The following is a 12,500-nucleotide window of genomic DNA, read 5'->3' on the forward strand; positions in this document are numbered from 1 at the left end:
GTCTCCACTGGGCTCTGCAGCGCTGGGCTCTCTAGCAGGGATTTATCCGGCCCCTGGTTTTGGCTCAGTGTTACTCTGCTCCATTACCACACACTGGATCGCTGTGAGCCAGCGTAATGAAAAATGACCCACCTCATCTGCAGGGAGAGCCCTTTGGCAAGGTGCAAAGTGTGTGTTTGGGGGGGTGTTAGTGCATGTGTGTGTTTATGAGTGTGTGTGTGTGTGTGTGTGTGTGTGTGTGTGTGTGTGTGTGTGTGTGTGTGTGTGTGTGTGTGTGTGTGAGTGAGTATAAACGGTTCATGCACGCGTGTATGGGTGGCTGTGAGCTTTTCATGGACGTGTGTGTGTGTGTGTGTCTATGCGTGCATGTGAGAGGAGTGGGTGTTTGTAAATGCGTGCACGTGCATTCTTTGTATGTGCGCTTGTGTTTCCTCTAGCCATGGCCCAAAGGGAATCCCTCTCCTGTCAGCATGAAGGTATTGAATCTCCTCCATTTGGCCCCCAGGCCTCAGTGAAAGGCAAGATCGGCTTGTCAGGGACTGGAACGCCCAGAGCCAATAAATAAAAACACATTATTCAATCGTGCGCCACAGCACAGGTTGAGAGCTGCAATCAGTCCTCCACACGTCAGCTTTACAGCTGCAAATTCTTTATCAGAAGCTTCTCATATGCAATACAAATTACGCTCAGAAACTGACATTTTAGCTGTGTCAAGTAAAAAACAAAAGAAGACACAGCAATACAGTGCATACTTGCCCTACTGTGTGTGTGTGTGTGTGTGTGTGTGTGTGTGTGTGTGTGTGTGTGTGTGTGTGTGTGTGTGTGTGTGTGTGTGTGTTCTTATACTGTACATTAAGTGCACATTTGTGCTCAGTGTCTGTGCGTCTGTCTGCAAGTGCACAGTATATGTGCAATATGCATTGTCATTTTGTCTTTTGTGAATGTCTCGTGCGCGTGCATAGTCTGGCTTTCGGATCGTATGTCTTTCAGGTGTAAACACCTAAAGGTGTAAGAGAAAGAGAGGAGGCCAGCTGTTTGTGTGGACTAGAACAGGTGTAATACAATATATGAGAGAACAAGAGGGAGTGAATTCCAGTTTCGCAAGTTCCTCAGCAAGTGATGAGATATGCCAGATTTCACTGTGTATGATGGCTCTGTTTCCTCCTTGCCAAACCATGGGAAATCAATGACCATTGTCCGGCTTGTCTGTGTGTTGTAATATTGCATTACTTCAAGGTTTGCTTAAAAGGAAACTATGAATGTGACTGAAATATGTTTCAGACACGTTTATATTATGGGATATTTTGAGAGGCCAATCATAGTATGTCAAAATAGTTGTAGAAGAAGTATTTTCACTGTGACCTGTAAAATGTGTGGGAAACGGTACTTGCAACCACAATTTTCTATAGATATTTTATCATTTAGCCTAAACGATGAGTGAGATGTTGACACACAAAGAAAAATGTGTTTTTCTTTTATACAGACAGGCTGGGAAAAAGCGGAAGGTGAGTATCCTGTTAGGACCCGATGGTGTTCACTTTGTGTCCCGTGTGACACTGGATGCCACATCATCCCAGCAGCTGCACCACCGACAGGGTACACAAGTCTGACTGGTTTCAGCCACACAGGTCTGAATATCATAATTCAAGAATCAAAAAAAAAGGAAAAAAAAGGGACTATCATCCCACACTGCTCTGCAGACCTTGAGGTAAGTACAGATTACTAAGCCTCCTTTCTGTAAACACACGTGGATACACTGAGAGGGGCTGTAATAATATCCATACAAATGCAGGATCTCAGACTGCCCTGAGCGGGATTTCCTCAGATATCCACCGGAATCGCCCCTGTAATCCCCAAGGATTAGCGCTCTGTACAGAGGACCCTAACCTCTGAACCTAAAAACATCATAAGCTCCGATTCCCCATAGCACTAATACAACACTTAAACCTATAAGGACCACCCTCCTAGCAAACACTAGATCATGTTCTTCACACTTATTAAAGGCAGTTATTAACCATGGACAATGGCTGTGGTAAACGTTTAACATTTTGTTGACTCTATAATGTTCTTTAAAACATGTCTGAGACCTATTAAATAATATTAATAATCTTTAAGGGTGCATATTTATGAAGCAGGCCTGGCATCCCCAATATGGCCCTAATAAAACATGCAAAGCAAGGACTGGAAATCCGTGCTGTTTACATAGGAGTTAACAAACCCAAATCAATCTCCTCAAAACTGACAGCCAACATTTGGGAAAGTTTTAATATCTGGCAATCTTTCGGAATGCATGATAAAACACCATTAATAATCTGTCCCATTTGTAGTTCCAGTAGTACATTATTTCCTTGGTGCACAGTAAAATCCGGAGAGATAATCTATACTAATGGACAGATCCATTTTCACATTGTCAGTTAGATTATACTATGTACACTTTACCGCGGTATATGCTCTCTGCCATAAACCAAAGTAGACACGGCAGCCTGATTCAAATAAATCTAACACAATGCCTGACTGTGTGTGTGTGTGTGTGTGTGTGTGTGTGTGTGTGTGTGTGTGTGTGTGTGTGTGTGTGTGTGTGTGTGTGCACAGCCGCACACAGCCACGCACATGCGTGCGAGCATGAGTCGACACACGCACGCACGCACGCACGCACGCACGCACGCACGCACGCACGCACGCACGCACGCACGCACGCACGCACGCACGCACGCACGCACGCACGCACGCACGCACGCACGCACGCACGCACGCACGCACGCACACACACACACACACACACACACACACACACACACACACACACACACACACACACACACACACACACACACACACCCATAATTAATCAAGGCTGCAGCCGACCAGTGGGGTAGAGTGCCACATTTTCCCATTACCAGATAAATTAGATTGTGGCATAACTAAGGAGCGTATGACCAACAGTGACTGAAAGACATGAACATGGTATGGAGGGAGAGGGGAGGGGGATGTTTGACATCTTGGTGTGCTATCTGCGCTCAGGGACATGTCTGTATGAATGATAGATCAAATCTGGATGATAATGTATGATTTATGCAGCAGAGCATATTAGAAATGTTATGTTTCTATGGCGATGTTCTGTTGATTAGACTCGGTAGTATAGACACCAGTGAGTTCTTGTAAGGAACAATGAGATCTGCCCGCTATCTCTTTTTAACTTTACAGTACGTACACAAACACACACATACTGTAGACACAAACATACACGGACACGCACAAACAATACACGCGATGAACCTGGGAACAGAGCTAGTGGAAATGTTTTCCAGACCAACTATGCAAATAAGACCTATTCCCCTGGGAGACACTGTAAACGGTTTCAACAGAGTGAGAGAGAAGGGAATGTGTGTGCGTGTGCGTGTGTGTGTTCTTATACTGTGTACAGTATGTGCACTTTATGTGAGTGTATGCACATACACACATTTGTGCTCTGTGTGTCTGTCTGCAAGTGCACAGTACAGTGCACAGTGCGTGCGTGCGTGTGTGTTGCTATGTACAATATGTATGGAAGGAATATCAAATATAAACATGCCTCCAGCTAGCAGTAAACAAATTGGAAGATTACCAAAAAATAAACATGGCAACAAAGGTTTTTTTTCTTTTTTGGAGACCGTTGTCCTTTATGTCACCCTATTCCATTCATATCCCCTCCTGCCGAAACAAACCGGTGAAGTTCTCTCACGGCCAGTTATGGGAAAAGATTTTTCCCACATTAAAAATCTTCTGATTTTGGCAGACGAGGAGAACTGAGCCAGCCGCCAGAGAGGGGGATAGCAATCGGAATTCTCCAGCAGGGAGTAAGGAGTTTAGCCTCACCTCCCATCCAACAATTCCTTGGCTGGATAAACGGGACGTGAGAGGGAGAAAACAGGGAAGGAGATGGCTGGGAATTAGCCAGGAAAAGGCATAATGTGCATCCTGGATATCTGCTGCTCTCATGTCACGAGTCTATTAGCAACGAAGGACGTATTCACCAGTAAATCGAGTGCATGAGCCAGAGAGACTTAATGACCTTAACAGTTAACTGATGCTGGGGAAGTTGCTGGCAACCGTGTGGGGTTCAACGTCCCAGAAATCAACCACCACCCTAAAAAAACAACACCCCCCCAAAAAATTATAATGAATAATTAAACAAAATTAAACAATAAAAGTAAAAAACACCATTTTACCCCGCACCCACAGCCTATCAAACCAAGTATGAAAGCAGAGATGGAACAGACACACACGCAATCCAAACGCAGACAGAGGGAGGACTGTTTCAGCGTTGCGTCCGGGCCCCTGTTTTCTGTCACACTGGGAATAGCAGACAGCATCTTACAGAGGGATACCCATCATCCAGGGAATACCATAGGCGGAGCCTAGACCAGATGTGTTGAGTCCAGGCAAACCCACATGGGTTTCAATCCCAAATCCTGAGCGGTCATGGGATTAGAGCCATGTAACCCTCATACAACTTTTAGCCGAGATTTAATACACATTTTAGACACATGAGATTACGGTATGAACAGAGACAGATTACGCTATTATTGTAACCGGATTATCCTCCTCTATAATCACATCGAGCAAAATATTATAATGGATATTATAATAGGATGATTTCCAATGCTGACACGTTTATGCTAAAAGCCTCGCCTTTCTGTCACTGCAACTTTCCATACACATAACATGCAGTCTTCCTGAGTGTGTCATGACGGCTAGCAGTCAACGGTGTCAGCTGTGGAGTCGAAACAATGCAAGCATCCATTACTGAAAGCTAAATAATTCAAGGCAATGTATGGGAGGTCGGACCACCTGTGAAGACTCCTCCTTCTCATCTCCTCCACAGGAAATCCTGCCTCTCGCACACAAGCGAAGGAGGAGATAGGATGGGAGGAGGATGAGGGGGGGAGAGTGGTAGTATGTAGCTACAAGTCTGCAAAAGAAATGCATGCAAGCAAAGAATCACAACACTGCTCCCCCTAGTGTGCGTTCATGCACGCACATGCATGCTCACACAAAGACTCACGCACGTATGCACACACACTCACACGGACACAAATATCACACATCTGAAATCGATGCCTAAATGTCATGAGAAATGGCATTCAATTGCCAGAGACATTGCCCCCCCCCCACCCCCAACAAAAAAATGAAAATGAAAAAAAAACAAAGAACAAAACAAAAGAAAAGCACAGCAAAACATTGTCCTCAGATGTCCGTCAGAGTGAACCCCATTTGAAGGGGCACGCCCCTGGAGAGAAAGGGTGTGACTGGAGGCTGCTGGGTAGACATTACTCCAGCCCTGATGTGACAATGTGTGAACACATTGCAGCGAGTCCTCTCAGGAGAGAGGTCTCCCCGCTCACACACACACACACACACACACACCCACACACACACACACACACACACACACACACACACACACACACACACACACACACACACACACACACACACACACACACACACACACACACACACACACACACACAAACACAGCTTTCGGCCACCCTATTATCACAATCCTAAAACAACAGCTTGCACACACACGCGCGTGGTGCAGAACAAGAGGCTTGCGAGAGTAATCCATTCCAAAGCACACACAGTGTAGACTTATTATCACCCCCCCCCCCACTACCTCCTGTTTAACACAGAATATTCAGGCCAGGATATCTAGGTGTGAAATGCATGTTTATCACAGCGTTGACAAAGAAAGAAAGAGAGAAAGAAAGAAAGAAAGAAAGAAAGAAAGAAAGAAAGAAAGAAAGAAAGAAAGAAAGAAAGAGAGAAAGAAAGAAGTGGGTGGGAGTAAACAACCAAACGTGAAAGAAAGGGAAAGGGAAAAGAGACAGAATGTGGGGGTCATAAGCTTGAGTTAGAAGGTATGACAAAGTGGGGGTTCTCAGGAAATACCTGCTGGCTCAAGACAGGAAAAAAGAAGGGAGGGGAAGTCAGGGCCAGGAACAAGGGAGGCGGAGGATGTAGGTAAAGTAGAATAAATAGTTCCAGGCTGTTGGTTTTCAACCATTTCCACAGTCCCTTTCCTATTCTCTCTCTCTCTCTCTCTCTCTCTCTCTCTCTCTCTCTCTCTCTCTCTCTCTCTCTCTCTCTCTCTCTCTCAATTTCAATTCAAAAATGTTATTGGCATGAGAAAACATACGTTAACATTGCCAAAGCAAAAGTGGAACAATACTAATAATGCAAAATAATGTATGTACAATTGAAAGGGAATAGAAATGATACACAGAGCTGTTACAAACTTAACACGGATCTAACTTAAACTTACTGTACAAAACCATAAGAATTGTGCATTTGCTGAAATAGTTAGCCTATACATCCACATAGGAAAGGTTAGCTTAGGATAAGTTTTTGCAAGGTTGTGCACAAATAAAAGTTGTTTTTCAAAAGATAATTGTTCTGTTTGTATACGTACAGTACTTCGACTCTAATTTACAAATGTTTCACTCTCTCTCTCTTTCTCTCTCTCTGTTTCACTGCCCCCCATTTCCCTCTCGCTCCCCTCAAACTTAACTCTCACTCTCCCTCTGTCTCTCTCTGTGTCTCTCTACCACTTCCATTGTCTATGCAGTCCCAGTTGCACGTGGGACTGGATATCTCATTAACAGCAATAGAGGAAAAAGGGCAGCCATGGATATCCCCACCCTGACACACTGACCCCAGCTTTCCTTCCATACCAGCTCCCTGGTCTGTGTTCACAGCTCCACGGCGGACCCAAACAAACTTAACGGTCCAGGGGTGAGGGTGGGGATGGTATTGTTTTTCAGCCCTTCAAAGTGCCTGGCGGTGAAAGTTACAAAGAACATTTTGATTGAATTCTTTCACTGACCCCTTGTTTGAAGGCTGTCCTTCAGAATTGTGTGTGTCTGTGTCTGAGGGAGCGAGGTGTTGACATGGGGAGAGTGTGTTTTGAAAGGTGTTTCGGTTTCCTCCGATTGTGTGCAGCTCCTTCGGGGGTCAGAGGGGTTGCGTTTAAAACTTACGAGTGCGATGGTACACACAAAGGCGTGCATATGGGGGAGAAGGTACATTGCTGATTTCTCTTAGGAGACGAACGACTTAAAGCAAGAAAGACCGGAAAAAACAAACAGTGTGTGCTTATTTATGTGTATGTGCACAGATGTGTGGTCTTCTTATACGGTGTCTCTCACGGATTGTTGCCATATAGCAAAAGGCTCAGCGTGTGTGTGTGTGTGCGTGTGTGTGTGTGTGTGTGCGCGCGCGCCTGCCTGGGCTCGTTGTCTTTATAGCCTGGCAGTGCCAGCTGCATACTGGGGTAGCAGAGATGCCTCAGGAATATCAATTGGCCAATGAAAGCCCTCCGTGCAGATTCAGACACAGTGAAGTGAATACTGATCCACTATTCTGCTGAATCACTGCTAGGCTAATGCAAAACGGACGGCACACTGCTGGTTGAAACAAAGTGTGTGAAAAAAGGCTGTGAAATCGTGTTTCTAATGCACAAACACTTGGTGGTGAGAAAGGAGGTGACAGGGAGATGAATGTGTTAGGACATGAGTGGATGTGGGGGGGCTCCGAAATAGAGCGTGATTGTGTGTGTGTGTGTGTGTGTGTGTGTGTGTGTGTGTGTGTGTGTGTGTGTGTGTGTGTGTGTGTGTGTGTGTGTGTGTCACACACATCCCCTTTCACACAACATGAGGAGTTGTGGTTATGGGTCTAACCATAACTGTCCCCCTAGCAACAAGGCTGTTAGCCACAACATCATGCTACTTACTGAACCATCTCTGCGTCCTGACTGAGAGGTAAGTACAGGAGAAGAACCTAGCTGAGCAGTATAGCAGCTTTTTGTTACATTAATGCTTAATTTATGCTCCGCTGTACGACAGGTTCGCACACCAGAAATAGCAGATCTACAAGCTGAGAACGTGGCACGGATGCAACACGTTATGAGCTTGTAGATCTGCAATTTTTGGCAAATTACATGATAAGTCAGGCATAACTTGGGCAAAAAACACATTCATCGCAGTAAGTCCAGCCCACACACGTTCAATAAAAACACAAACACACTTATATTATACCGCACAGAAGAATCCTCAGTGTACAATTGGGACCAGATGGAAACATTCTTAGTTACAAATGGATGAATTAACACTTTAACATTTTACTGTATACACGTACAGTTTAGGAGGCATAAAGCTATCTGTGTGTATCTGTGTGGACAATTAATACCATGACTAACGACAGCTAACCACTTTGGGTTCCTCTCCTCCAGTGAACAGGTCATGTGTTTGACCCTTTCTGCTGACTCCTTCCCTAACCGTGCACCACACACACACACACACACACACACACACACACACACACACACACACACACACACACACACACACACACACACACACACACACACACACACACACACACACACACACACACACACTGCAGACTGTGCTCACCATAGGGGAGTATTTGTTTAATTTATTTTTTCAGTTTAGGGCATTTATGGGTAACTCGGGACATTGAACAGAGACACGGAAAATGGAACGAAAACGCACGCACGCACACACATGCACACATATGCACACATACACACAGTGTGTTTATTAGAAATTACATCACACATGACATTTCCCCTGGATTGATGAATGCTAAAGGAGATTACCTGAACGGTAAAAGCAGACATTCTACTCACATCTGTTGGGTCAAAACCTCCTCCCAAATACAACATTATGTATGGGAACGTACCTGGTATAGCGGTCGCGGGATACACCTGTGTGTGTGCAATAGGCGCATAGGGACGGGCAGGTTGCGTGCCTGCACGCGGAGCCTCCGTATGGCCGAGGACGTGAGGGTCCACGGGAGTCCCTGTCGGGTGAATACCGCCTCCTCTAGACCCAGAAGGACCGCCTGCATCGCTGCTACACAAGACCACGGAAACATGCAGGTATCCCGGCAAAGGCTGGGCTAGCGAACGTTTATGTCACGCTATAATATCCACAGATGCCAACGATGGTCCTTCTACAGGTGAGCCAACGCTATGGGGTTTTATCAGTTGTATTATCCGTCCAGACGGACTAGATCTACATCTACAGGTGTCCCAGTGGCACCACAGACCTACAGACAGACAATTGTAAAAGTTTAACTCCAGAGAGACCCCTGGTAATGAGCAGGTATTAACCCAAACATTCCCCTCGATACTACGTAGCCCTGGCAGATAATTGGGTCATCATCCTCACAGGTGAGCCAGAGAGAAAGAGAGAGACACACGCACGCACGCGCGCACGCACGCACGCACGCACGCACGCACGCACGCACGCACGCACGCACGCACGCACGCACACACACACACACACACACACACACACACACACACACACACACACACACACACACACACACGCGCACGCACACACACACACACACACACACACACACACACACCCACGCCCACGCACACGCACACACAACCAATACCTCTCTTCTCCTCCCTATCCCCTGTCCTGCCCTCCCTCACTTCCCAGCCTAATCTCTCTCTCTCTCTCTCTCTCTCTCTCTCTCTCTCTCTCTCTCTCTCTCTTCCCTCTCTCTCTCTCTCTCTCTCTCTCTCTCTCTCTCTCTCTCTCTCTCTCTCTCTCTCTCTCTCTCTCTCTCTCTCTCTCTCTCTCTCTCTCTCTCTCTCTCTCTCTCTCTCTCTCTCTCTCTCCCTCTCTCCCTCTCTCTCTCTCTCTGTCCTCCCCGGTGTCTCCTGGGATCCGGCAGTCCAGTGCCTTGGCAAGGTCAAAGTCGTCCCGCTCTGTGGTTGTCCCTGTCCCACGCAGCTAGACACGGTCCCCGCTGACTCTGACTCTCCTCCCTTCCTCTGTCCTTCCCTCTCCTCCTCTGTGGAATGCGCTGCCCGCCCGGCCGACCGAGAGCCACAAACACAAACATTCCTCTTAAGGAAATGCAGCCGGCCACTGATGATCTGCCTCTCTGTGTTGTTGATTTTAAAGCGATACGCGCTCCCCGAAAACGACGCAGCTCAGTGTGGCTGGCACTAAGACGAGAGACATAGGAGAGGAATAGGTGGCAACTCCCCCAATAGGTCTCCCACACCACCCCCCCCCCCTCTCTCTCTCTCTCTCTCTCTCCCCCTCCCTCTCTTTCTTGTTTTTTCTGGAGGAGAGAGTGATGTGCTTACATGCTCACCTCCTCACGCACGTATCAGCTAGATTGGACACCCTATCTGCCTGCTCAGTATTCTGAACCCACACAGAACAGTATAAACCAGCACACACATACAACTGCTTGTACACACACACACAGTATGTCCACAGTTAAAAGTTGCTGACGTTTGTGTCTCCAAATGGACGACAGAGTGCATATTCTGGGATTACAGCCAAAAATGTTAGAAGGGGGACATTTATTTTCCCCTCTTGCAGGACACAGTGCAGCCTGGCCTGACCTCTCCCAGTCTGGAAGAATTACATGAGCCCCACACCAGCCTGCCAAATTCTGCCAGCTTATAATCAACTGTTATCCTTAACTATGTCATGTGTACGTATGTGCACCGGATGTAAATATATTTTATGTCCTGTATCTCTATAAAGCTCATTGTGTTGGGGAGCGATAACAATTGTGCACAATGAGGCTTATCCTAATTCAGCTTACATTTGCAACAATGGCCACTTGGAGGCAACAAAACCTCCCACATGCAGCATCGTACCAGCCGTGCCAAGCTTGTGGTCCATGTGCATGTACCCTTGCCCAGTATGTGATAAACGTTCAAGTTCAGCTACTGTGAGATAAGGAACAAATAGACAGACACATACTTTGTATTATGTGTGGCATTAAGCCCAGCACTACAATGAAATGGACTCTATCATTACAAGACAAGACAAAACAAAGACAAGACAGATACTTTCTTTAACCTCAAGAAACCACATTTGTGGAGGGTCACACAGCATGCTTTTGTGTCTCTGGGTTCAGCTGTAAGCATCCTCAGCAATGCAGAAAAGACCTCCTTTGGCCCTATATGCAGGCTATGGATCAACCAATTCATTTTCTGCCCTTTTCACGGCAATTCAACAGAAAGCCTTGATCAATAGGCAGTTCAATAAGCCAATACAGCACAGTACAGTGTAGTACACAATAAAATCCTCAGTGTTCATTTATCCATTTGTAACTGTGTATAAATGTACCCTCACAGGGTTAATTTGGTTACATTTGTACACGCATTGAGTTAAAGGAACACTCAGGATTTTACACACAACAGCATTTGTTGGCAGATTGACCTGCTCTCCTTAGCCCACAGTGATTCATGTGAAGGCGGTTAATCATAATCTATATTATACTGCTATGCGTGTGTGTGTGTGTGTGTGTGTGTGTGTGTGTGTGTGTGTGTGTGTGTGTGTGTGTGTGTGTGTGTGTGTGTGTGTGTGTGTGTGTGTGTGTGTGTGCAATGCATGCATCAGTGTGTCAATGCCAGTGAGGAATGACTGCTCATACCATTTTGTTGCTAATCAAAGTCAGTAATTTACTACCATGGCATAAATCATTTATTGCAAAGTAAGCCTATAGTAAATATTCTAAAACCAAGTATTTTGGCTTTGCAAATATATGTGCATCTGTGTAGGCAGTATAGCAATGGGATATGGAGGACATCTCTCTGTCTTTCTCTACATTCACTTACTTTCGTCCTAATTTCACCCCTCTCTTTCACTGCTTTCACATGTCTGCGTTTGTCATTCCTTTGCACTTACTCACTACTTTGTACCGGTGACTAATTCGATTAAACACAGATCAGAATCTAAGCCTGGGGATGGGAATCAAGAACCGGAATCATTACAGTAACTTTGAGAATCGATGTTGTATGCCTCTGAGCTTGTCAATTCCTTTGATCAATGCCAGGATGTTTTTCTGACAGCAGCTCATTGCAAAACGATGAAGTCATGTGTCTATGCTGCTGAAAGATGAGGAGCATTGTCATTTATTTTAACATGTTCAGATGTTATTAGACAGACATGCAGGCCTTTTTTGACTGTTTCTACTCTATGTTCAGACTCAGAAATAATAAAACAGTTGAAGACCTGTGTAGGCCTACTACTTTTCCACAAAAAAACGTGATCAGGGAAATCGATAAAGAATCAGACTTGGCATCCATAAAATCTTCCCATCCATAAAATCTAGCCAAGACCTAGGCTCCAAAGAAGCCTGTCAGCGCGTCGCGGGTTCGATCCTGACGGCCTTTGTTGCATGTCACTCCCCATCTCTCTCCCCATTTCCTGTCAACCTACTATCCTATCAATAAAGGCATAAAAAAGCCACAAATAATCAAAAAAATATAAAACAAATCTATACCAAGCCCCTAAACATATTCCCAGCTAAGCAGACACTATGGTAGAAATAGGCACACACACACACACACACACACACACACACACACACACACACACACACACACACACACACACACACACACACACACACATAGCCTGGTAAACCACCCCGGTTGCGGAATT

The 12,500-nt window shown here is 45.7% G+C and overlaps 1 protein-coding gene across 9 annotated transcripts in view; it reads right to left on the minus strand.

The window, feature by feature from the left end:
- frmd4a (FERM domain containing 4A) overlaps positions 1 to 12,500 on the minus strand; it is a 102,571-nt gene that overhangs the window by 68,290 nt on the left and 21,781 nt on the right. For 6 of the 9 annotated variants that reach the window (XM_084059006.1, XM_084059004.1, XM_084059005.1 and 3 more), the window contains exon 1: positions 8,746 to 8,928. The exons of the other annotated variants lie outside the window; for them this stretch is intronic. In XM_084059006.1, the coding sequence (XP_083915132.1) occupies positions 8,746 to 8,913 (168 nt within the window). In that variant the 5' untranslated portion in view covers positions 8,914 to 8,928. Of the gene's footprint in view, positions 1 to 8,745; positions 8,929 to 12,500 lie in introns of those variants that run through there. 9 annotated transcript variants of the gene reach the window in all.

Source organism: Gymnoscopelus microlampas (assembly GCF_963454915.1).
Source record: "Gymnoscopelus microlampas genome assembly, chromosome: 6".
In the NCBI taxonomy this organism is placed as follows: Eukaryota; Metazoa; Chordata; class Actinopteri; order Myctophiformes; family Myctophidae; genus Gymnoscopelus; species Gymnoscopelus microlampas.